At 44.3% G+C, this 22,351-nt stretch overlaps 1 protein-coding gene across 5 annotated transcripts in view; it reads left to right on the top strand.

Annotated features, from left to right (window-relative positions):
- DLC1 (DLC1 Rho GTPase activating protein) overlaps positions 1-22,351 on the top strand; it is a 426,468-nt gene that overhangs the window by 383,466 nt on the left and 20,651 nt on the right. For all 5 annotated transcript variants that reach the window (XM_019481280.2, XM_019481279.2, XM_059721774.1 and 2 more), the window contains 3 exons: positions 7,262-7,333; positions 10,735-10,816; positions 18,383-18,446. In XM_019481280.2, coding sequence (XP_019336825.1) covers positions 7,262-7,333; positions 10,735-10,816; positions 18,383-18,446 — 218 coding nt within the window. The remainder of the gene's footprint in view (positions 1-7,261; positions 7,334-10,734; positions 10,817-18,382; positions 18,447-22,351) is intronic.

Genomic DNA, 22,351 nt, shown 5'->3' with positions numbered 1-22,351 from the left:
TCTGTTCCTCTGACCCTGAGCTGGTTGTAATTAAACTGTCCCAGATACTGCTTAGGACAGTCAAAGAGCAGATCCCTATTATGTGACCTGTTTTGTCATCCAAGGATCTACTGGAGCAGTAGCTAGCCTCATTGCAAGTAGCAAATTTACTCAGGTTTAGTAACGGCACCGTAGCACTTGTGTAAACACCTAACAGGGAGCAAAATCTGTTCCAGGTCAGCCATCCACTGGGGGGTGGGGGATACTTAGACTTCAGGAAGGCCTTCGATACGGTATCCCACCCCATACTGGTGAACAAGTTAAGAGGCTGTGACTTGGATGACTACACAGTCCGGTGGGTGGCGAATTGGCTAGAGGGTCGCACCCAGAGAGTCATGGTGGATGGGTCGGTTTCGACCTGGAAGGGTGTGGGCAGTGGGGTCCCGCAGGGCTCGGTCCTTGGACCAATACTCTTTAATGTCTTCATCAGCGACTTGGACGAGGGAGTGAAATGTACCCTGTCCAAGTTTGCAGATGACACAAAGCTATGGGGGGAAGTGGACATGCCGGAGGGCAGGGAACAGCTGCAAGCAGACCTGGACAGGTTAGACAAGTGGGCAGAAAACAACAGAATGCAGTTCAAGAAGGAGAAATGCAAGGTGCTGCACCTAGGGAGGAAAAATGTCCAGCACACCTACAGCCTAGGGAATGACCTCCTGGGTGGCACGGAAGTGGAAAGGGATCTTGGAGTCCTAGTGGACTCCGAGATGAACATGAGTCGTCAGTGTGACGAAGTCATCAGGAAAGCTAATGGCACTTTATCGTGCATCAGCAGATGCATGACGAACAGATCCAAGGAGGTGATACTTCCCCTCTATAGGGCGCTGGTCAGACCGCAGTTGGAGTACTGCGTGCAATTCTGGGTGCCGCAATTCAAGAAGGATGCGGATAACCTGGAGAGGGTCCAGAGAAGGGCCACTCGTATGGTTAAGGGCCTGCAGACCAAGCCCTACGAGGAGAGACTAGAGAACCTGGACCTTTTCAGCCTCCGCAAGAGAGGGTTGAGAGGCGACCTTGTGGCTGCCTATAAGTTCATCACAGGGGCACAGAAGGGAATTGGTGAGTATGTATTCACCAAGGCGCCCCCGGGGGTTACAAGAAATAATGGCCACAAACTAGTGGAGAGCAGATTTAGATTGGACATTAGGAGGAACTTCTTCACAGTTCGAGTGGCCAGGGTCTGGAACGGGCTCCCAAGGGAGGTGGTGCTCTCCCCTACCCTGGGGGTCTTTAAGAGGAGGTTAGATAAGCATCTAGATGGGGTCATCTAGACCCAGCACTCTGTCCTGCCTATGCAGGGGGTCGGACTCGATCTATTGAGGTCCCTTCCGACCCTAACATTTATGAATCTATAACTCCCTGCCCCCAGGGGTGGGCTCTGACATAGGAGTCTAGGTGGGGACTATGTCGCCCTGCCCTGGCAGCAGGGAGCTCCCAGCCCCCACTCCACCATCATGACTGGGGGGCTGGGAGGCCCTTATCTCCTAGCCTGAGCTCTGCACTCTGCCCTGGCATCAAGGAGCTTCCAGCCCCCACTCTCCAATTGCAGAGCGGGGCTGGAAACAAGCTCCCCACTCTGCGATCACAAGTAGTTGCAGATTAGGGCCTGGGAGCTCTCTGCATGGGGATAGTTCCCCGCCCAGCCTAGAAGTGGCTGGGACCTGCCCCTGACCAGGACAGTTCCCAACCAGCCCCAGGCTACACGGGGAAACACATGCAGCCTGAAGGTGGCTGGGGACTGTTGTGTTTTCAGCAGTCCCCAGCTAGCTCCGGGCTGCACATGCAGACCTTCCTGTGCAGCCATGGGGCTGGCTGGGAACTGCCTGAGGCAGGGGCAGGTCCTAGCTTTGTACTCTGATTGGGTGACTGAGGCATGGGCCTTGGAAAGAGCTGCAGGGGTGGAGTAGGTCCCAGGCCCCTGCCCTGATCTGCCGGTGGGGCAGCTAGCAGACACCTAGCTACTAGCTGCCCCACTGATGGGTCAGGGCATGGAGCTGGGACCTGCCCCTCCCCTGCATCTCTTTCCAAGCCCTGTGTCCCTGATCAGAAGACAGGTCCAGGAGCTCCTTGCTGCTAGGGCTGGGGGACATTGTCTCCAACCCCCCCAACCCAGCAGCAGGCAGCCCCCCAGGGCTAGGAGATAGCTGTCTCCTGGCCTAGTGCTTCCTGCCAGTCTGTGGGCTAGCACCCAGGGAGAGCCTGGAGCTCCCCTCAGTGGTAGCAGGGGCAATTGCAGAGGGGCAGGAACCAGTGCAAATCTGCTCCCCAATTTCCGTATGTGTACATGCCTGCCCGAAAGCGTTTACACCAGATTAGTTTATTACACCAATGTAAATTTAGGTCAGAGTAAATGCACGTGTCGACACATCCCTTGGATCAGGAAGCTAGCATCTCCTCTTCCCTGTCTTCAGAAACCATTACGCAGCTCATCTCACAATGGAGGCATTGTGAATTGTAATGAGTGAATTGGACACCTGGGGACATTTGTATACATGCTCGCACCGCAGCACCAAGCACTTTTAAAAGCGCCTAGCGCTGTGTTGCACATAGTTGTATAAGTGGTAAAATGCGCGTCAGCACTGAAAAAACAGTGGCTCGCTTTTGAACCAAAATACCTCAAAGGTGTTTTAGTTCAGAAGTGCACTGCAGCCATTTTCTGCACGCTAATATGCATGTCGCTGCTTATACAACTGCATGCAACACAGCACAGTGCGCATTAGCTCACATGCAGAGCAGACTCAATTAATCAAGTCCGCTCTGACCTGCCGGATCTCTGGGGTGTTGCAGGACGAAAAGGTGTGTGTATAAATGCCCTAAGTTTCTGAAGGGTTGGAAATTAAGACACTTTCCCTATGCTCAACTTTCCTCATTGGCTACCTCCAGATGCCACTGGGCTTCCCGTTGGCACCTTTTGAAGGTACATATGCTCCCTATCATCTGTGTGGAGCATGTAGGCACCTCCACCTGAATTGGTACTGGATGTTCCCAAATTCTTTCCACAGGCTGTCTGGGGATGCTAGGCACCTAATTTGGTCTAAATGAATTACTTCCCTGAGCAAGGAATCTAGTATTTAAGTACAGCAATGACTAAGTGTAGGTGTTTAAGGGACCAAAACTAGATTCACACTGCTTCCCAGGTATTACAGAAGGCTTCGAGATGGAGATTGGGGTAGTGCAGTATCTGCATGTAAATGAATGCTGACATTAAACAAATCACACCCCTCCTGAAACATTAGAGCTCACTGGATCAATCAACCCACTGGTTCTTAAATCACTACTCCACTGCTGTTGTGAGGAAAACAAAAATAATGGGGAAGGAGGGGAGGACAAAAAAAATCTGTCCCAAGAAATACTGTGATGCAAATGATTATTTTAACCATTGGATTTTAAACATCTCTGAGAATTTATTGAAACTTATTAATGGAATATTTCTTGCATTTGAATCTCCATAAATGTCTTTTTTACTTGTATTTTATGCCTTTAGCAAAATCAGAGACCAAGAATACATTTGGGTGGGATTTCTCTCTGCTTTCTTTTATGTTCTTCTAGAGTCTGCCTAAATTAAAATCCAGCATTGAATACAACCCCAGGTTTCTTAGGACTTACAATTGGAATTGAAGAAAAAACATAATGAATAGCTGGGTGGGTATGGCTGTACGTGCTTGTTCTCATGTTGTCCCTTAATCCAAAGGTGAAGCAAACGCAAGTTGCACAAATGCTTGCCTCTACTTCAGTGAGGGGATTTCTGGCTATTTATTTATCTTGCATGTTGTGCTTTGGCTCTCCTTGACATCTTGATTTGGATGCATATCTTAGAGCAGCAGTAGACTGCATCTAGCAAACAGAAAGCTTTTTTTTTAACCCTGCAGTAACTCTGGAAGCTCATCGTACATGAAATCATTTGGCATTTTGGCTACCACGCCATTTGAGTTTGTGGTGTGCATGCATTTGTGGGGATGTTGTCTAAAGTGTGCCACAGTTACAAGATATACCCTATTAAATGTGGCATTGTTTTAAGTCCACTGCTAGCAGTTCTATATGCAGTATTTTGTATTAAACTTAAGGCATGTGCTCAATGAAATAAATGGGAATGGTATAGGGTCAAAGGTGGCAACATTGTCTAATTGGTTGTATCTAATTAAGCCTTTTTGTTCTGGTCCATCAAGAAGACTGAATGTAGTTGAGGCTGGATAAACATTAAGAATTTCTGATCTGCTCGCCACCTGTTTGATCAAGTAAAATGTTAAAGAGCTAGCACATTACATGTATTAACAGAGCTTTTGAGCACTGTACAACTGCAGGAAGAGGAAAGTTATTTTCCTCTTGTAAGTAAGCTGCTAATTCTTACTTCTGTATTAATTAGTATTGTTAAAAGCTAAAGCAAGGACAGTACAGTTCTTTATGTCCCTGGATCTGCAGTAATCACAACTAAAGCTTTAAAAAGGCAAATAACTTATCTTTGTATGTTATCTTCAACATCAAAGCAAGTGGCTTTTAACATTTTTTTTCCACTTGCCTAATTTAATCAGTATGAGGTGAATCCCTTGGTAAAATGGACCAATGATAAGAAAAAATGCCACAGTAAATGGCCACTATGCTACATTTTAAAGTTTGATTACTGTGGATAACTAGATTTGGTTTCTATTTCTTTGGCTGTTTTGCCAACAAGCTAAAACAGTTTGTTATGAACATGTATGTGTGCTATCAATACTATTTCTTTAGTTTTTGGAATGAACTATTACTTCACTTCTAGGTCAAATATAAGCAGAATGCTTAAGTATTTTCACGACTTTATTTTCTTCTCAAAGTGATATATAATATAGCAGCTGCCCATTGAAATTCAAATCTAGCTCAATACAGTTTGGTTTACACCATAACTGCTCTTCTATAGCTGCACTTAATCATTATGTTTTGGTTTGTGACCTAATGAAATATCAATTTCTGCATTTCTTATGGGTTAAAAACACAAACTAATTAGTTAATATTATATTTCCAAGAAAACAGCATGTAATCATTGGATACATTTCTTTTCTCCCAAGTGCGATGTATGTGCATGGTTGGGAATTCTTTAATTTTGCCAGTGGCAGGTAAGCAAAAATTGTTCGGAGAGAATATTGCATACGTAAGCCATGTAATTTGTAGGTGCCCTGTGGACCTCCAGTGCTGCTCACTTCTGACTGGGTAGTAAATACAAGCTTGAGTGAGCTGTAACACAGTGTTTCAGTTGTTCGTAGGCTTGGTGTCTATCAGTACTATCTACATGTTGTTAAAGCATGGGGTATTACAAGCTTTATTAGGTATTTCTGTCAAGAGAAAACAGTTGTGCCAAGAGATTACATGATTTATTGAATGAATACTGTTCACTTCAATTGCAGCACCAGTTTCTCTGGGTAGACTAGTCTATTATAGCAGCAGCTGTCATGTATAGTTATAATATTGTAATACTGAGCATTTTGTAACTGAGATGAGCATTACTGAAGTTCCAATATCAATAATGTGTGGGTCACAAAAGAAAAAAGAAATCAAACTTGAAACAACAAAGCCTAGAAAATACGAGCTTGCTATTTCATCAGCAGGGCTCCTGGTATTCCCTGATTAAAAAAAATCACAACTTCTCTGATAAAAACCCCAAAATCCATGATTAAAATAAAACACCACTGTATATAACAATTGAGCACAATGTTTTATTGATATATATATCATTTTAAAGCACTTTGGAAGTCTACCAGTGCCTCAGTCATGGTAGTAAAATAAATTCTAAGTACCTATAAATTTTGGTATTTGATTTTGAGTTTTTTATCATGGAAAATCAGAGCTCCCCTTACCCCCTTAGCTCACCAGGATGCAGGTCCAGGCCTCCTACTCCCCAACCACAGCCCCCTGGGCACTGCTGGTGCCCCTCACTCCCTACCCACATCCCCATACCCCCACAGCCCTGCTGGAGGGGGCTGCCGGCTACCAGGGCTACAGGGCCAGGCACCCAGGTCCACAGCCCTATGCCCCCACAGCACTGCCCAGACCCTGGCTGCCACCCATAGGAGGTGGTGGCTGCTGCAGCCTGAGCGTGGAGCCTGGCTCTCCCTCCCCCATGGGCAGCAAGGCCAGAGCAGAGCCCGTGGGGGGGTAAATGTGGGCTGCCTGCTGTGGGCTCAGGCAGGAAAGAGGGGCCGGCTCCCCACCTCTGTGCATGCTCCTAGGGGCACGTGCCCTCCAGATCTGGGCATAGGGCTGGGGTGGGCTGGCCACTGCGGGTTTGGGCTTCCTGCCCTGGTGCCCTCCCCAGGGCCTCCTGAGCCTGGCAGGCGGGACCCAATGTGGCAGGGCGGACTAGGGCCGGGTGGGGAAGCTCATTGCAGCCGCTGTGCTGGCAACGTGCCCACTGCACACCTCAGAGCAGTCAGGGCACCCAGCACAGGGTTGTGCCCCTCGCTGCTCCAGGGTGGACAGGGGGCACTTCGCCAGGTCAGGGCAGGGCTCGCAGCAGCTGCAACAAGCTTCCCTGCCTGGCCTCTCGCCACCCTGCTGCACTGGGTCCCACTCGCTGGGCTGTGGAGACCCGGGGGAAGGCAGCAGAGTGCAGAGCCCTAGCCCTCAGCGGGCAGCCCGCACCCACCCCACACAGATCTGGGGGGCACATGCCCCCCTGTCTCCTCAGGATGCATCTAGCAGTAGGCAGCCAGCCCCACCTCCCAGACAAGCCACCCGCAGCCCTGTCCTGCTCCTCTCTGGGGCCCTGCAGCAGCCCCAAACTCCATGCACCGCCTAGCTGGATGGCAGCCCCAGCCCTGCCCTACCCAACTCCCTCCCTCCCTATGGGGACCTCAATTTCCTCCCCCCCCACCTTCCCACTTACCTGTAGGAGCTGCTCTCCAGGCTGCCTGGTGGCCATGTGCATGTACATGCACCTTGCCTGACCGCCCCCCCTCCCACTGCCCCCAGCCCCTTGCAGGCTGAAACTCTGCCAGCCTACAGAGAGCTCTTTGCACAAGAGCAAAATCTGCATGTTTCTCCGTTAAAATGAAACATCCGCCCTTTTCTCAGGTAAAAGGGGAGGGCTGGTTCATTTTTCCATGGGAAACAGAAACCCTAATCCCTGTTCATCAGGTATATTGCTGCATATTTGCATGCCCGTTTTGTAACCATAATGGAAGAAAAGGTACAAAAGAACCTTTTTCTTTGCAACTCACTGATCGGAGGGTGCTTTGCTTCTCTTCTCTTACAGAAATAGAGGCCAAGGAAGCGTGTGATTGGCTGCGGGCAGCAGGATTCCCACAGTATGCTCAGCTTTATGAAGGTACGTGGCACATTTGCAGAAGCTAATTTTCTGCCATTGAATGGCTGAATGATTGATTTTCTTATTTATTTACCTGAGTTTTATTATTTAGGCAGTACAAGCATTTCTCAGAAGCAATATTAACCTTTGAACTCCAGCATGATGAAATGTTTTCACAATTTTTAGGGACTGGATGGTTTCAACGACCCATTACATATGCATGCATGCATACAAGTTGATTAATATATACCAAAACCTACAAAGATGCTCAAATACCATGGTGATTTTTAAATTGTTGCCAACCATACCTCTTGGGGCAGTGCAGGAGCTCCCAGTTTTTTTCAAGTCTTCAGCTTTATGTTAATAACATTCCTTTGTGTCATCTCATAGCATCCATATGCCAAAATAATTATAGGAAGGTATACAATTTGCTCTAATGCAGTTAGGAATTAGCAAACTGGCAGCAGACCAAGAACCAGAAACATTGATCCCTTGTCCTAGATCTGATGTTGGTTTAATGACGTATGTCAATTGTCTCTGTTTCCCCAGGTATTAAATAGATTAATAATAATACCTGTCTCAAAGGATACTGTGAGGACTAGTGAATGATCCTAGCCAAATTAAGCATCACTTAGAAGATAAATTGCATTTTCATATGTCAGCAACATTTCTTGTGTTTCACAGAAGATTCACTCAAGACCAGGAGATGTTTCTATGCCTGCCCTTCATGGGTGAGAAGCTTTTAAGAGCCAAGTATGACTGTAGATCCATCAACTTCTGTTACCCACCTCCATGGAGGTTGCACCATGGCCCAGCCTACCACTGCCAGTGCGGTTCCTCTGCCCACTTCTTTAGGAGAGGCTTTCTAGTGGAACCACAGGAAGCAGAGGAGGTACAGGGAACCCCTATGTCAGTGACCTGTGCACTCATGGATGGCCCTTGCCTCCCAGGATTGAGACAGACTTAGACCTGTACTCATTGTGCAAGTCTGAGAGTGAGAATGCCTCAGTCTTCCACACACATATGAAGTAATTTGAAGAGAACTATCACAGGAGGCCTTTAATGCCCAAGGTTCCCAATGTCAGCATTTGAGTGAGAGAGATTATTCTGTGTTTCAGTTTTTACAAAGTCCATATTCCAGCAAAACTCTGTTGATTTTAATTGCCGATTTGGCCTCATATTTTTAATCTAATGAGGCTGATTTTGATGAATAGAAAAAAGTCTTGTTTTTTAAACAGTGATGCAGTAATGTCCTTTATTTTGTTTGGGTTTTTTGGTTCATAAAAGTGACTTGCATTATAGTGAAATTATGAAGTGCTGTCATACCTACCATTTCCTCTTCATAAAACAAAACCCCCAGCTGTTAGTTTTAATGCTGCATATAGGCAGTCCATTATTTATAGTGAATAATTGTTGGAAATTGCAGCCAGTGCTATGCAGGACCTCTTGAAAAATGATCTACTTGGGCTTTAATTTGCAGCTGCATTGGCAATGTGAGAAGATAATAGCTCTTGCAAAGGCAGCACTTGGCAATTCTTTTGTGTGCCTATTTAGAAATTAAATTTCCTTTTATTATGTCTCTCACTCAGTAGTGACAACTGAGCCAAGAGCACACTTTCTTGGGGAAGGAGGAGGTGGATTGGGGATCATAGTACCATTTGTTGTCAAAATCCCATGGGCAAAGTTGTACACTTGGAAAAGTGTTGATTCTTCAGCACTTGAGTGCTTTGGGGCTTTATGCTTTACTGATGCATAAAATCTCTAGGAAATTGTCTGCACTCAGAAAAAAATCCTTGCTTGTGATTTTCAGAGTGTGTTTGCAATTGTTTTCCCTACAGAGAAAATAAGGTTTTCTGAAGCTTCTAAGTCCTGTTTGACTTCAATAAGACCGCCCAAGCGAAAGCACAATTTTGCCTAATCCACTGAAAAAAATAGCTGTCCTATATTAAACCAATATACTACTGTCCTTTTTAAGTTGCTCTGCCAGTGGCTCTGTTGATATCACTGAGATAAGAATCCTTTATACCATGCACTACTGCCGAGTCACCTCATGAGGTGTTAAATAGTCTGAAGTAGACTTTTTTAAGTGCACAGTCTAAAGAGATTCCTTCTCAGGGGAGACGGAGCTATTGATAAACACACAAGCAGAATTTTCTAATGTTCTGTGCATTTATTTTGGCCACATGATCATCTTGAACGTGGCTAAAACTACAGAAGACACCATAACTGTTATGGGACATCACATCTATTATGGTTCCAACTTAGTCTCCATTAGCAGCACCATTGATTTCAGTGGAATTTAGATCACACCCTTGGCTTTTGGGAATTACTTGGATCTTTCTGCAAAAAAGCCAGTATTGCTTGCAGTTCTCATAAAATGGTATTAGCTGTGTTTTGTTCCTGAAGCAAAAGTGAAGTGAGTAATTAATGTGATAGATAAAAGGTAATATAATCTGCTTGGTCTGCAGTTAGCAGTTTTCCATTGGTCCTGTTGATTTTAGCATTTTTAATTCCCTCTTTTCTCATCTTTAGAGATTTAAAATCTTTACGGTGAATTGCTGTTCCTTATTGCACAAATACTCCATGGCCACAGAAAAAAGCACCTGTGCTGTTGCTACAGTAAATTCAGAGCCTGTTTCTGTATTGTTTATGCACCCAAAACTCCCAGGATCTTCAGCACCGAGTTTGAGCTGAGCAAGGAATGCAGGATCAGGACCTATGTGACATTCAGGAATCTGTTGAGGACAGTAAATAATATTAATTTGGCTGCCATTTCAGAACTGTAGTAAATTTTCAGAACTCTGCCAAGATTGGTTCCTCCTACTTGCTCTCCCTGAGTATTTATCTAAATAATCTTTTCAGGAATGGAGACAGCATAAGGCTCCCAGCAACTAGTCTTTTTTTTTTCATTTTAGTTCATATCTCTAATGTACAAGTGTCAAAGTGCTAAATAGCTTGATTAACAGCCAAAGGGATTTTGTTTTTCATGGTTTCCAAAGATTTTGGTTTTGATGACCTTTTGCTTTGATGCGAGATGCATAAGCTCCATCAAAGCACTAACATTTGTTTTAAAAGAGACTAACTGAATCAGGCTCAGCTTCTGTCAAGCACGTGGCTTGCATTCAGCTTGTGTGCATGTGCGCAGGCTCTCTCGCTCTTTCTCTCTCTCCTGTTGTTTCATCTGCCTCGCTCAGATTTTTCTTTCGATGACACATGAACTTTATCAGTTATCAGAGTTACATGTCAAAAGTTTCTGCTTGAGAAGCAAGCATCTTTTAAGACATTTGAGATTTGCAAGATGTGCAGTTTATCTTGGAAGAGATGGTTGCTTTCATTGAAGTGAGCTAGAAAGCTGATTGTTTTGAAATGATTTACCTTTGATGATAACATTTTTGATTGCTCATCTGTCTTAATTCCTACAGATCTCCTGTTCCCCATTGACATCGCTGTAGTCAAGCGAGAGCATGACTTTCTGGATAGAGATGCTATTGAGGCCTTATGCAGGTAGGTGAAAAAATAGTTTATGTTTCAAAATAGAGTACTTTAACATGGAGCTATGAGCAACCTCATCTGAATTGTGTTAGTTAACCATTCATTTGAGACCTTTTTATTATCTAGCTTGGGCAATAGATATTTATGTTTATAAAATCAACTAAAACATGTTTGGAAACTGTAACAAAAACTTCACAAGAACTACTAGTAGACCATCTCTGTGGCCATATGAATTTTGCTTGTTCTGTTTACTTTCACTACTTCTTCAGGAATTATTAAGACATAGTAGAATCAGAACTACACTGACTAAAACTATTTTAACAGAGCTGTAGCCTGGGTTCCTTCAAAGAAATTATTTTTTTTAACTCAGTTAGCCAAGCCAAGTAGTTACTCTCTTACAGTTACCTACACAAGTAATATTTTTTACATCAGTGGGACAACTCATGCCAGTAATTAATCATCAATATGAATGAAGCATTAAGGTTTCCCTGTTGTAAAATAGGTTTCTGTGCTGCTACACGGAATACAGTTCCATCCTACAATGCAAGATTCCCCACCCTGGCAAGGACCAAACAAACCTTAACCCTCCCCACCTTATCTTTTATATCTTCTAGCTAGATATGAGTAAATCCAATATTTTTTTTACCTTTCCCTTCACTGTGGAGGTTCCACATTACTATCCAAAATAACAGCTCCTATGATTCCACATGTGCAATGTCAGCAGCCTTCAGAGAATTAAAATCATATCCTGAAGAAGTTAGTAATTTTGTAGCAGTTCTTATTATACCACTGATGAATTTTGATGAGAAAAGCAGAGGGTAGTCACAGAATATTAGGTAGTCCAGAACTTTCTAAACCAATGGTCTCTAATCTGTGGTTTGCAGGATATATGCTGTCCACTGTACCTTTTAACATTGCTCCCAACCAGTAAAAATGAAAATTGAGGTTGACAGCAAAGGGTGTTGTTTGCCCGGTAGTATCGCTCATGGGCCAGTGAAGGTTGAAGTGCAAGAAAGGAAAGATAAACCCCTTTCATATTATCATATTTTATCCCTGGGCATAAAAATAAATCATATTAATTAATGCATCATGTTCATGATCCTGTATTGCACTCAAAACACAAAGTAAAACTTGATGCATCTGATTGCCCATTTGTATGCGCTGGAATCTATAGAGTTATTAAACAGAATGCACAGCAAAAATGTTGGGTTCCCAGAAGTGTAGTCTTTCCTTGCCAGGGTTTAACCAAATATAGTCAAGCCAGTGTATTTTGGATTCATTACCCTCCTGCCTTAGCATTACTTTAACTTAGATTTTTAATTCAGGAAAGTGGCCGAGTGTCTGTTACTGAATGAAGGCAAAAATATTTCCTATATTATGTTATGGTATTCCCTTTTAATGGGGCCCCTAAAGTAAAATACCACTTTTTACACTGTCATCAGCCTTGAGGAAAATTTACATGTCTTTTGGGAATGGAATCTGACCACACAGTCTTATGATCAAAGTCAGTCAGTCAAGAAGGTGTAGAGTTTTTGTGAAAGTAGTAAGGGTTCTAGATGTCTGGCTATTGTTAAATAGCCTAATCGTTTTAGGGTCAAGTTGGAACATACAAAGCAATTTGCACATTAGTGCAGGGTATTCCATTTTATATAAGGACTGAGACTCTAATGTGTTGATTTGAAGTCCTTGTAGTTAATCAGGCAGTATTGTACTAATGAAGAACACTTTGATTTAATTTTAAACTTTTGAGGGTATCTTCAGCTCTCACCTCAAAATGAAATCAGAACAACTCCAGGGGCCAACTCTGAGACCCAAATTTAGCCTGCGATCCTGTTGCTCCATATCATGGGATCAGTAAATTATTTTTTGCTTTTGGATCTCTTTGCATTGTCTTGGTTAAATTTTTAAAAGCTAATTAAGTAAATTTAGCTAGACTACCCCTATGTAATGCCATTTGGAATAAATTAGTTTTGCTGTTTCTTCCTGTTTCTTTCGTTTATTTTGACTGATGTTACAGATACTCTTTACACTTATAATGATTATTTTGGAAAGGGCTCACAGTTGCTGTCACTAAGTCTTGGCTGAAAACTTGCTAGTTGGGAATTCTTTTGCATTTTCAGCAGAGTGCTCTCTTAACACCTTGATGTATTTGGTGGTAACAAAGTAATGAGAACTCAGTGTGATTTCCTTGCCCTCTGATAAGAATATACTTTTTCATATCAATTAGTGCCCTACTGCAACCCTGTTTGCCTTTTTTCAACATGTTGCAATTTAGAGACAAAAGACATGAAATTGAAAATTGATCAGAATGCTTGATTGATTTTGTTTTAAAACATCTGCAGCATTTCAGAAATCTTGCCTAGAAAATGCATACACAATCTAATAAACATTGATCTATAATGCAAGAAAAACAGTGAAATGTCATGGCAAACCAGTTGTGGAAATGTGATTAGCCTGTTAATTACTGGGGATACTGACTGCATAATGTTCAGATGAAACTAGGTCATGAAGCGCAGTAATCTGAAAGACTGTTGTTATTGAAGTACAAATTTCATAGCAGACTACTACATTTTATGCATTTCTGAACAACCACTACACTCAGGCAGGGGAGGCCAAACATCCTAATGCTTCCATCTCAGTGTTTCACAATCTTTTGATACCTGGGGCACACTTTTTTTCTGAATTCAAAATTTGTGACATACCACTCATTGGTCCAGTTCATGGGCCCCATCTCACTTTGCTGAGTTGGCCCAGCCAGGACCCCATCCAGCCCATTTTTCACAGCACGCTGTTACCACCATGGCACACCCTTTGGGAATCACTCTTCTAGCCATAAGCCAAAATCTTTACACAGCTAATATCTGCAGGGCATAAAACTTCTGAGATGCACATGCATCAGCATAAATGATCTGTGCATAGCACCGCAGCACAAATAAAAAATTTGTCATTAAGGGCTCCTATAGATGTGTGGGCAGCCTGCTTCAATGGACTGGAAATCCAGCGTGTCGGAGCACAGAAATTGATGTGCTCCAGCAGTTTTTTGTGTCGTATATCAGCGTCCCTGTGCTGAAAAAATGGTAGCGGGACACAGGATCTACGTTTGTGGAATTGAGGGAAGGATAGTGTTTTGAGACAAGGAGATTGAGCCGAGAAGTGCACCTAGAACTGTAGTCCTGCAGAGGGAGAGAGAAACTTAGATTCAGAGTTTAGATGGGGAAGGTCACTGCTTGCTGAACAAAAGACTGGGCTTAGGATGGGGAGGAAGACTGGACTGAGAGCAGAGGGGCCTTGATTCAGAGGGCATAGAGCACAAGTGGTCAAGCTGGTGGAGGCAAGAATGAGTAAAAGGACTGTGCTTACTAGATCATGTGCTTCTCCAGCATCTGAAACTACAATTTCCAAATCTTTCTGTACCTCTGCTGGCAGGGGCGCAGCTGGAGGGAGGCAGAGTGCTCCATTCAGATTTTTGTCTCAGACCCCTATGGCGCTAATCCACAGAGGGTGACCACTCACTATTCCTAGCAGTTACTCCAGCAGCTGAAATGACAGACACTTGTGTGGTGGGTTTGCAGGTCCTAGCCCTGCTCATGAATTGTGGGGGTGCCATCATGTTGGGACAAGAAGAAATTTATGTTTTTCAGAGGTTTTTCTTTTCCTTAACTAAGAAAGTAGCAAACATTATGTATAAAGGATATTATTAAGGTCACAAAGGTAAGTACTCAAACTTTAGGAAATTTAAGAAGCTTGCCTGGGCAAGCGAGGTCCAACTAATTTGGCTCAATTTTATTTTAATCTTAAATTAAATAATCACAGAATATATTTTCCATCCTGCACCAGGCTTGATTCAGGGATGTGTGTTGAAGGAGGCAGTTGTCTATAGGTTCTCTGGTTCCTTCAGTGCAGATATTGAAAGCTATAGAGTGAATGGGACTTGGTGTTCCAGAAAGGGAATAAACTGTCTTCCCATTTAAAGCAGCTGAATGCTGCTCAGAAGAATTCAATTCTATGCCTGCATCTGCCACAGAGATCTTCTGCAGTGTTCAGCAAGTAATATAAAATCTGGTTTTCATAGATGGTCCCTGCTTCGGATGCATAGGTGGATAGGAAATATATAGTCTATGGTTTTTATATAATATCTAAGACATTACCTTGATGTGAGGACTTTTTGAGTCAAAGATGACACCTGGTTACAGGTCTGAGTGACAGGATGACAGTGACATTGTCCGCATTTATCCAGGTAAAGGGATGCAAGACGGAAGATTATGAACTCTTGTAGCCACTTCGATCTTGAGCTGATATCCGTGAGAAGATGTTGCAAAGATTTCCAAAGACTAGTTTGGACAGGAGACAGGTCCAGAGATGTCAATCTGTTAGAGATGATAGTTGAACTTAATTAGGGAATGACATTGCTCAAGGGTAAGGCACAGTGTTGAAAAGAAGAATTGTGAGTGAAGAGAGAAATAAATGCTGTCAATTGTTAATTAAGGGAGCACCGTTTAACCTGTGCACTGAATGAGGTGGAGTGTTGTGGACGTGCAGGGTATGACCATGCTGTTAAAAACTGTAGCTTCCCCTTTTACGTGTGCATTACAATACACAGTTCCATTAGGGCAAGCTTAATTCTGGTGTATCCTGATTTATTTATTTTTTTGAATGCCCGAGTTCAGCTTTAATAACGTTCTCTTTGTTCAGTTCTTCTGCTCATGGATATATAAACTATTATTTAGTGAGACTATTCATAGAGTAAGGCACTGTTCCACTCGCATAAAGGTTTCAGTAGATTGGCTAGATATTAAATGAAATGCCCAAACCTGAGACAGTCTCTACAGAGCATCTACAGTTTTTCCAGAGGAAACTGGTTGTGTAATGAAAACATGTCAGATCTGTAACAGAATTTTTACTTGGCTGGTTGTTCTTGTAATTGATCTAGTTCATAAGCAGCTGATCTTAACTTGTAGTCACATTCATTTTTTGTTAGATGTGGGTTGGGCTTTTGCTATCTTTTCTTATAGGGATCCCTATGGAAACAGTCTCTACACTTATCTCTCACAGCTGTCCCAGGGCTTTATATTCAATAGGAGGCTATAATATAATCTTTATGAAATCAAAGACGCCCTTATCAGGCTGGCTTTATAGATGTTTTCTCTGCCAGATCAAAGTGGTGGGGCGCTTAAATGCAATAAAGGTGGAAGTAGATAAAAACCTGCCATGGAGATTTAGCAGCAGCTTTTTTCTGTACAAAAGCCCCAATACTGTATTAAAAAATTATTATATGAAACTTAACTGAAGCGCAGGTTTGTATGCAGAGGGTTAGGGCTAAAGAAGTTCAAAACTGAAGTCTTAATTAGACCAGCAGTAACCTGTACTCCACCAGGAGACATTACTGTAAAGTGTGGTCTGGGTTACTAATGTCATCCATGAGATTTCAGGTGTTCTTTTGTGAAAGGTTTGTAGTTTGATTTAGGAATTTAAATATTTTAAAGGTAAAGGAAGAGGTTCTCTAAATATGTAGGGACCTGCACACACTCCCCCCATGGTGTGCAGCCCCCACTGCCTGGCAGCAGCAGCAGGTAGGAAGGTCAGGACGCTTGTGCCCAGCACAGGCATGGCTCCAACCAGCACTGCATGGGGGGAGGGAGCATACTGAGGGAGAGAGCTTGCCTTATCACCGGGACTCTGCTCCCCGCACCTGCAGCTCCAGCACATACAGCAGGGGAAGCCCCGCACTGGAGCCTGCCGTCTCCCCGACTCCCAGCTGCACAGGTCCCCACGCTCCGCCGAGTGTGGAGGGAGCCCAGCCCGGGGCTTCCCCTCTGCAAGTGTGGAGCTGCAGGCACGCGGTGTAGGGCCCTGGGGAAGCAGCCACCCCAGCAGCCAGTCAGCAACCGGGGGGGTCCTCCTGTGGCCGATTTGCGCTGCTGGCATTTCCAGGCCGGCGCGATCGGCCATGAGGGAAACCTTCCTCCTCCCCCCCCCCCCCGAGGTCAGTGCGATCAGCTTCACTTGGTGCCCCCACTCCCCGGCTGGCACTTTCTGGGGGGCACCAGCACTCTTGCCTGCCCTCCCCACCTGTCGCCTAAGTGGGGAATGCTGCTGTCAGGGGGTGCACATGCACCCCCTACACGTTGCCACTGGCAGCATCCCATAGAGCCCTCCCTCCCCACCCTGCAGTGATGGGGGAGAAGCAGGGGGAAGAGTCCCCCCTCTGGGCCCAGGCCGTCTCACAGAGCCCTGCTCCCCACCCCATGGCGGCAGGGGGAGGAGGAGGGAGAAGGGCTCCCCCAGCACCGAACAGGGCCCCACTCCTAACCCTGCAGTGGTGAAGGAGGAGGGGGAGGGTCCCCCTCTGGGGCCTGGCAGCCCTGTGTGCTGGGATTGCTTCAGACTGTGAGGGAGCGCTGGGGCCTGGTCATGACCCCCTCCTCAGCTCAGCTTCCCTGCAGAAGGGAGGGCTGCTCTAGCACCTCCAGGCTGCCAGCTTGAGCCACTGCAAGCATGTGCCTGCATTTCCTGAATAGAAAAGGGAACATCTATCCACTTTTTCATCTATCCACTTGGAAACTGATTCACTCTCTGCCAGTTAGACTAACCTGCAAAGATTGTATCAATTCAGGCTCAGGCTTTTTGAATGTCTGTCCCTAGCCTAGGAGTTGAAAGTGAATGATTCTGCCCCAGTGAATCAGTGGCCCTATTTGCCAACTGACTAAGTATGGCCAGGTGGCTTGGCAAGTACTGCAGGCTCATGCAATATCCATTGAATTTAGTAGGCAGTGGATCAGTTGTCTGTGAGAGAGTATTGCATAGACAGGCTCACATAATACCTTGAGGTATGCAGTATAACAGTTAAAAGTGCATTCACTGGGAGCCTGGTTAATTATAGCTGCTGTACTGTTACCCAGCAATTGGGGGGGGGGGGGCAGTTATTTTATCTTCTTTTATTTTCTTAGAGCAACATTCTTAGATATAAAAGAAACTGTACAGCTTTGAGAGGAGGAACACGGTCTGAGCCTTTTTTTTTCCTTTCCTTTTTTAAACAGATTAGTGGAGTTGTCCTGGGGCTGTATTGAAAATAATTCTATTACACAGCACAAGAACAAAATAGGCACCTGATGTGTGGAAAATTAGTTTTCCTCTTTGAGGTTTTGCCTCATAGGGTAAAAAATTAAAGCAACAGCAGGCTGTATCTCTCGCGCACAGATTCAAAGGGAAAGCACTTTCTTTGTACCTGACTCTCAGTATGTCAGGGTAATATGTTTGATGTTAAATAACAACTATTAGCAATTCTTAATTTAAAGTCACTTCCAGCAGTGGTTTCCTTAAGGTCTTCTGAGTACTCATGCTTGCCTCAGATTCAGGGAAGGTTGGTACATGTTCTTCTACCCCCACTTTTCTCAAAACAAAAGTCAGCACAAGTAGTGGTTTAATAATTAAGCACAGTAAGTGCTAATTGAGGCTCCCCTTGTGGCTATCTGTATGCAAAAGAGTTTGGAGATAGCCTTCAGAAAAGCCTTTTAATTGAAATAGCCAATGTCACAAGTCACACGCCCGTACTTAATGTTGTGTTTCTTCCTTTCACAGGCGCTTAAATACTTTAAACAAATGTGCAGTGATGAAGCTAGAAATCAGTCCACACAGAAAAAGGGTAAGTATTGTTTAACACCCTATATTATAAGGCAATAATAAAGATTGGCTGGTTGTTCACATAATCTACCTGAATGCAAGCTCCCTGGACAAGACCTGGCATTTTCATAGCAGCAAAGCACTCCTTAAACTTGACTTTTTTTTTCTTTTTCATAGAGTAAGGACTGCAGAGTCTGACCCTGTATGTAAAAAAAAATTTGTGCAGCTAAAATTTTACATGCTCTGGACTCAGTTCTGAAAGACGCCAAGCACTCTCAACTGCTGTTGTCATATTACTGGGTTTGCTGACATGATGCATTGTCTTGTTTTCAAACATGATCATGACGAATAGAAGTAGCTGACATTTTCATAGACATTAGACATTAGGACTGGAAGGGACCTCGGAAGATCATCGAGTCCAGCCCCCTGCCCAAAGGGCAGGAAGTCAGCTGGGGTCATAGGATCCCAGCAAGATAAGCATCCAGTTTGCTCTTGAAGGTGTTCAATGTAGGCGCTTGAACCACCTTCGGCGGCAGGCTGTTCCAGAACTTGGGGGCTCAGACAGTAAAGAAACTCTTCCTTATGTCCAGCCTGAAACGGTCTTGTAGTAGTTTATGACCATTCGACCTAGTCGTCATCCCTTTGGGCGCTCAGGTGAACAAACGTTCCCCCAGATACTGGTGGTCACCCCTGATAAACTTGTAGGTGGCCATCAGATCACCCCTGAGCCTGCGCTTTTCCAGGCTAAAGAGCCCCAGGGCTCTCAGCCTGTCATCGTAGGGTATGCTTCCCTGACCTCTGATCATGCGCGTGGCTCTTCTCTGGATTCTCTCAAGCTTTTCCACATCCTTTTTGAATTGTGGAGCCCAAAAGTGGACACAGTACTCCAGCTGCAGCCTCACCAAGGCCGAGTACAAGGGGAGAATGACGTCCCAGGATTTGCTTGAGAAGCATCTATGGATGCAAGCCAGCGTTTTGGTCACTTTACTAGCTGCAGCATCGTACTGCAGGCTCATGTTCATCTTGCGGTCAATGATGACCCCCAAGTCTCTTTCTTCCACAGTGCTAGCCAACATAGCACTGCCGAGCCTATAAGGATGCTGCAGGTTTTTCTTCCCAAGGTGGAGAACCTTGCATTTATCGGCATTGAACACCATCAGATTCTCCCAGATCCTGACCAGTTTGTACTGAAAGCATGCTCAGTGTCATCTGGGCTAACTTGAGTCTTTTCAGCCACACTGGGATACTGCGCCGTTTTCTAACGTAAAGAACTCAGTGGGAGTTTCTTGGTCTTTCAAAAAGGACGCCCAGCAGTTTGCAAGATTGGACCTACTCCTTCTTTGTTTTTAATTGTTTAAAATACTAATCGGAAGTAATGCAAAGCCTCAACTAACCCTTGAAAAATAGCTTGATTTCCCTATCATTGTTACAGTGGAGCTTGTAGAATTTCTTCGTGGTTCACCAAAATTTTCTTCATTGTAAAGTAAGCCAATGGACTCAGTAAGATAGGATTTAGGAAAAGCTCAGTTGTGCTTGCTTGGTTTTCAGTTGCGAGGTAAAAATAAAGGTGGTAAGACTGTAAAAATGTTGTAAACCTAACAAGGTTACTGGCAAAGGTAGTATGACAAAGTTCCTGTCCAAAGTTTTAGTCATTTCTCTGCAGTCCCCCTTGAAAAGCTAGCTAGCAGTCTGAAAGCATGTTGGCATGCTGAGAAGGCACAGCAGTAGATCCAAGTCCGAAAAGTCAACAGTAGTCAATGATGTTCCCCTGAAAGGGCAATTGCAGATAAAGATGACTAAAGGTATGGAATACAATGCTTAACAAAAATGCATACAAAAGCCCTAAGGTCATTCACTAGCTCTACATTTTTCCCCCTCTATCAGTTACTGCTGTGTAGCAACCAAGATCCTTCTGAGATATCATATATACAAAGTGTGTGTGTCTCTTAAAAAAATAAATAAAATAAATAAAAGGTGGAGTCGGGGCGTAGATCACAGGATTGTAGTTTTACAACTGCCAAAAGATTCCTATTTCTCAAGATCAGGTCTTTCTCTGGTTTCTTAACATCAGAATGAGCAATATTTTTATTAAAGATGGGCCTACTTCCAACTTTGGATCAGAAGCCAAAATTCTTCAGAGTCTGGATCACAGGTTTTGGTTTGGACACATTTCTGGTTTTCAGTCAAGTGTTCCAATATGTGGAATTATTGTGACTAAATTCTGGTTTTTGACTTTGCTGAGATCAAAAATGACTGGAACTGTGTTTTCAGCAGGAAAATTACATGTTGCTTAAAAAAGAAGTGTGGAAGTGGCTGCATCTGAACATTGTTTTCTCTGCTTCTACCTTGCCACTGGATCATGTAGCACCAGTTTGGCTGCTCTCACTGTCAGCTATATATGATTTGCTAGTAAACACTTTAATTAACAGGCAACCCTCCATGTTTTTCCTCGCTTATGAACAGAATCATTAGGTTGCAGTATCAGGACAGTAGAGAAAATGACACGCTGCACTGTCTGCTTCATATGTCTTTGATTATACATATACATTATGTTATTATGTCTTTGATTATGCATATAAGTACTTTTTTTACTTTTGTCCTTACATTGTAAAGTCCCTTAATAAGACTATCAAAGAAGCTGGAACTAGAAATATCGATTTGAGTATACAGGAATGGAACACTTAAAATAATACATTTATCATCTGCCAATGAGTTAATTATTATTGTACTCCTGTTCTACAAATTGCTGTTTTTGGTTTTTTTTAGGAGGATGCTTCTTTCTTTCTTTCTTTCTTTCTTTCTTTCTTTCTTTCTTTCTTTCTTTCTTTCTTTCTTTCTTTGTTTTTAAGTTAAACCATTTAAAATTAAATGGAACTGTGGCGCACATTGGTCTATGCTGCAGGCTTATAGATTCATAGATGTTAGGGTCGGAAGGGACCTCAATAGATCATCAAGTCCGACCCCCTGCATAAGCAGGAAAGAGTGCTGGGTCTAAATGACCCCAGCTAGATACTCGTCTAACCTCCTCTTGAAGACCCCCAGGGTAGGGGAGAGCACCACCTCCCTTGGGAGCCCGTTCCAGACCTTGGCCACTCGAACTGTGAAGAAGTTCTTCCTAATGTCCAGTCTAAATCTGCTCTCTGCTAGCTTGTGGCCATTGTTTCTTGTAACCCCCGGGGGCGCCTTGGTGAATAAATCCTCACCAATTCCCTTCTGTGCCCCCGTGATGAACTTATAGGCAGCCACAAGGTCGCCTCTCAACCTTCTCTTGCGGAGGCTGAAAAGGTCCAGTTTCTCTAGTCTCTCCTCGTAGGGCTTGGTCTGCAGGCCCTTGACCATACGAGTTGCCCTTCGCTGTACCCTCTCCAGGTTATCCGCATCCTTCTTGAAGTGTGGCGCACAGAATTGCACGCAGTACTCCAACTGCGGTCTGACCAACGCCCTATAGAGGGGAAGTATCACCTCCCTGGACCTATTTGTCATGCATCTGCTGATGCACGATAAAGTGCCATTGGCTTTTCTGATGGCTTCGTCACACTGCCGGCTCATGTTCAACTTGGAGTCCACTAGGACTCCAAGATCCCTTTCCACCTCTGTGCCACCCAGCAGGTCATTCCCTAGGCTGTAGGTGTGCTGGACATTTTTCCTCCCTAGGTGCAGCACTTTGCATTTCTCCTTGTTGAACTGCATCCTGTTGTTTTCTGCCCACTTGTCCAGCCTATCCAGGTCTGCCTGCAGCTGTTCCCTGCCCTCCGGCGTGTCCACTTCTCCCCGTAGCTTTGTGTCATCTGCAAACTTGGACAGAGTACATTTCACTCCCACGTCCAAGTCGCTGATGAAGACATTAAAGAGTATCGGTCCAAGGACCGAACCCTGCGGGACCCCACTGCCCACACCCTTCCAGGTCGAGACCGACCCATCTACCAC

This window comes from Alligator mississippiensis, chromosome 2 (genome assembly GCF_030867095.1).
Source record: "Alligator mississippiensis isolate rAllMis1 chromosome 2, rAllMis1, whole genome shotgun sequence".
Taxonomy (NCBI): Eukaryota; Metazoa; Chordata; order Crocodylia; family Alligatoridae; genus Alligator; species Alligator mississippiensis.
This window is presented reverse-complemented; position numbering and strand designations above follow the sequence as displayed.